Here is a 2991-nt window from a genome sequence, read left to right on the forward strand (position 1 = left end):
GAGTATCGGCGAACGTCTCCCACGCAGCGCTGAACGCGGCATCTTCAGCAGAGCCAGCCACAGAGCTCTCCACAGTGAACACACCGCTCAGAGTGTAGCCCATCCGAGAGAGCGTAATCTCAGTAAGTTCGTACTCAGCATCGCCAAACGAAACATTCTGCAGGTACATGAACCCTAGTCGCCGCACACGCAGGTATGTAACAACGTAACGTATGAGGGTCAGCAGCTCAGCAGAAGGATCCGGACGGAGAAAGTAGAGGTGTGTATTCCACTGCCGCACCTCGCTTGACCCTGATAACGGTGATATAGCAACCAGATTATGCCGTTTGAGGGAAGGAATAGCCAGAAGTGTCTCTGTATCTCCTACTGGGCCAAGGACAGCAAGTATTTTGTCATTTTTTTTCGCGGCGTAGTCGATGTGGTCACGTGCTGTCAGAGAGTCGTCAGTGGGCATAACAATTTCGATTTTCGTCCCACTTTGAGTGGTGGAGTTACGCGAATACATCGATGCGCTCAGCCCCGCGTTAATAGCATTCAGCACATACGCAGGCAGATAAGGAGACTGTAGAAGTGAGAGAACCGTCACCGTGCCGGTGTGGGGACGCTGCAGATGCACTTGGTCTATAAGACGCGCTCTTTGCTTCGCAGTGGCACCCCGTTTCTGTGTGTGCAGTACCCCACCAACAACGTCCCTTCCATTTCTACCACTCGACGCCGCCAATCCCCTGCCGCCACTTCGCCCCACTACGGCGTTGCCTTTCACGCCCCTGCCACCAAAACCAGCACCAACAGCAGCATCAGCGGAAACGACAAGGCAAACCACCACTACGACAAGTTGCAGAAAGCTGGGTAGCGGCACCACTGTGGACGCAACTCGCACAAGGGTCATTAAAGCAAGGAAATCTCCAAACACGGTATGGATATATCTATCCCTGAAGGGGCATGGCACGCGAGAAAAGGACACATATAATACACCCAGCGATAAAGAAGCATGTACAACAAGAAATAGAACAGTGCCGAAAAAAAAAAACGCAACAATCGCCTTGCCTTTCCACAAGGCGAACATAAGTATAAACATAGATAAAGCGCGCCCCAAACCCAAAGCAAAAAAAAATAATAATTCACCTCACACAAACACCCAAACAACCAATATCCGTTAGCACGGCACAACCAACAAGTGTTAGAGCCAATAATCACTGTGACCACACCAGACAGCGCGCAGCCCATGTGTCCTCCAGGAGTCTCACCGCAGCAGCGTACTCGTCGTCTCCATACACGACATCCGTCAGGTACATGAAGCCCAGCCGGAGCACGCGCAGGTACGTCGTGGCATACCACACATGAGCGTACAGGCCAGAATGGGGTCCGTGCGGAGAAAGTAGAAGTTCGGGTCCCAGTAGCGCACCCGCGTTGAGCCGGTGACGGGGTCCACAGCCACCAGCTGATGCTGCTGCAACGCTGGCCGGGCGTACATCAGCGTCTGGTCGCCCACTGGGCCAAGAACAGCGAGGAGGTCGGAGTACGTCCCAACCGCACTGCTGATCGCCGCGGGCACGTCCGTCGCCGTGGCGTCTGGTTGCGCCGCGATGAGCTCCAGCTTCAGCCCGCCGCCAACAGTGTTGTTGCGCGACCACAGCGCAGCCTGCAGCCCAGCCTTGTACGCCATGACGGTATTAATCGCAAGGGGGTCCTTCGTGAAGAGCATGTCAAGTAGCTTCACAGTCTGCGGCTCCTGCGCACTCACACTCGTCACAAGGGTGGCGACAACAAGCAGAACGTACACCGCAGCACCGCGGGTGTGTGCCGCGCATCGTGCAGAACTCGTGGGGGCTGTCACGCCACCAGCGCACATCACTGAAGGCCGTCTTGTGTCTTGTCTCCTGCAGCAAGGCAGTGGGTGGGGTGAGGCACACACAGCCAGTGAGAGAAAGGGGAGATGTAAGAATAGCTGTATGATAGATATTTAAGCGAGAGAGAGAAAGAGGCACTTCTGTAGCCCCACAGCATTTGTTGTGCAAAACTCACCTTAATATGGTGCCTTCTTGTACTCTTCCACTCGATGTGCCAAATACAAATAACCTGCAAAGATATGTGAGCGCCGTGCATGACAGCGCACTCACAAACAGAGAATAAATCACCTCAACAGAATCCACAAATTCCTTGGCATGGTGGAAGGGACACTGCGCCTTGAGAGCCTTTGGGCTCGCGGCACAGAAAGCAAACGTAAAACCGTGCTAAGTGTTCCCGCACGTTAAAGCAAAATGAAAAAAAAAACGAAATTTTACGTCCTCCAGGTGCCCGCGCAAAGAAAAAAAAAACGGTAGGGCAAACTTTAACAGAAAACAGAAACGAGTACTCTCGAGCAAAACTGTTGCTGCAGGAATATAGCAAATAGAACAATGATAAGCATGGCTCTGAATCGACACAATTCACAAATGGGAGAAACCTACAAATTCGACACTATTGATTGTAGTCGTATTAGTGGACGTTGAGCAACGACACCCAAGAGCACTGCCCGCAGGGGCAAAAAGACATTCATGCGTAATTGAAGCAGACGTCAAAGATACTCTGCTAAGCCGGGAACTCCTCCGCATGTCGATGCTTCCGCGCAGTGTGCCCAACCCGATGTCCTGCCCGCCCTGCTGCACCTCAGCCTTCCGGGAGATCACGCGGCCCATCTTCACAGCCAGGCGGCCAATCACCTCGCGGCACGCATCCTTCTTGTCGCCTGCGGGCTTCGACGGCAGGGAGACACGCCAACGCTCAGCAAACAGAAGAAGCGTCTTCCATCGCTGCTGCAGCGGTAGCGGGGCAAACATGTCCGTCATCAAAACGGCAAGAGGATTCCCACCAGCGCTTGAGAGCCCACCCTTCGACACCGACGACATCGAATGGTTCTCATTCTCCGCATCCTCCAGGTCGTCCACATCCTGCCGGTCAAGCCGCAGTGCGGCGAAGGTGCGCCCGGGCACAGCGTTCAGCTGGTACATC

At 54.0% G+C, this 2991-nt stretch overlaps 3 protein-coding genes across 3 annotated transcripts; all 3 read right to left on the minus strand.

Moving 5' to 3' along the window:
* Window positions 1–889, minus strand: DQ04_15141000 (putative expression site-associated gene (ESAG) protein,putative; the record flags this gene model as incomplete). Its single annotated transcript, XM_009317267.1, has 1 exon — window positions 1–889. A coding segment is annotated over one exon (889 nt), but the record flags the coding sequence as incomplete, so codon positions are not given.
* Window positions 890–1285: 396 nt separating this feature from the next.
* DQ04_15141010 (putative receptor-type adenylate cyclase) lies at window positions 1286–1852 on the minus strand (the record flags this gene model as incomplete). Its single annotated transcript, XM_009317268.1, has 1 exon — window positions 1286–1852. One exon carries the CDS (start codon window positions 1850–1852, stop codon window positions 1286–1288), a length of 567 nt encoding a protein of 188 aa, XP_009315543.1.
* A 577-nt stretch (window positions 1853–2429) lies between these two features.
* On the minus strand, window positions 2430–2888 carry DQ04_15141020 (hypothetical protein; the record flags this gene model as incomplete). The annotated part of the gene is made up of 1 exon (XM_009317269.1): window positions 2430–2888. One exon carries the CDS (start codon window positions 2886–2888, stop codon window positions 2430–2432), a length of 459 nt encoding a protein of 152 aa, XP_009315544.1.
* Between the last annotated feature and the right edge of the window lie 103 nt (window positions 2889–2991).

This window comes from Trypanosoma grayi, assembly GCF_000691245.1.
Source record: "Trypanosoma grayi strain ANR4 Tgr_1514_V1, whole genome shotgun sequence".
NCBI lineage: Eukaryota > Euglenozoa > Kinetoplastea > Trypanosomatida > Trypanosomatidae > Trypanosoma > Trypanosoma grayi.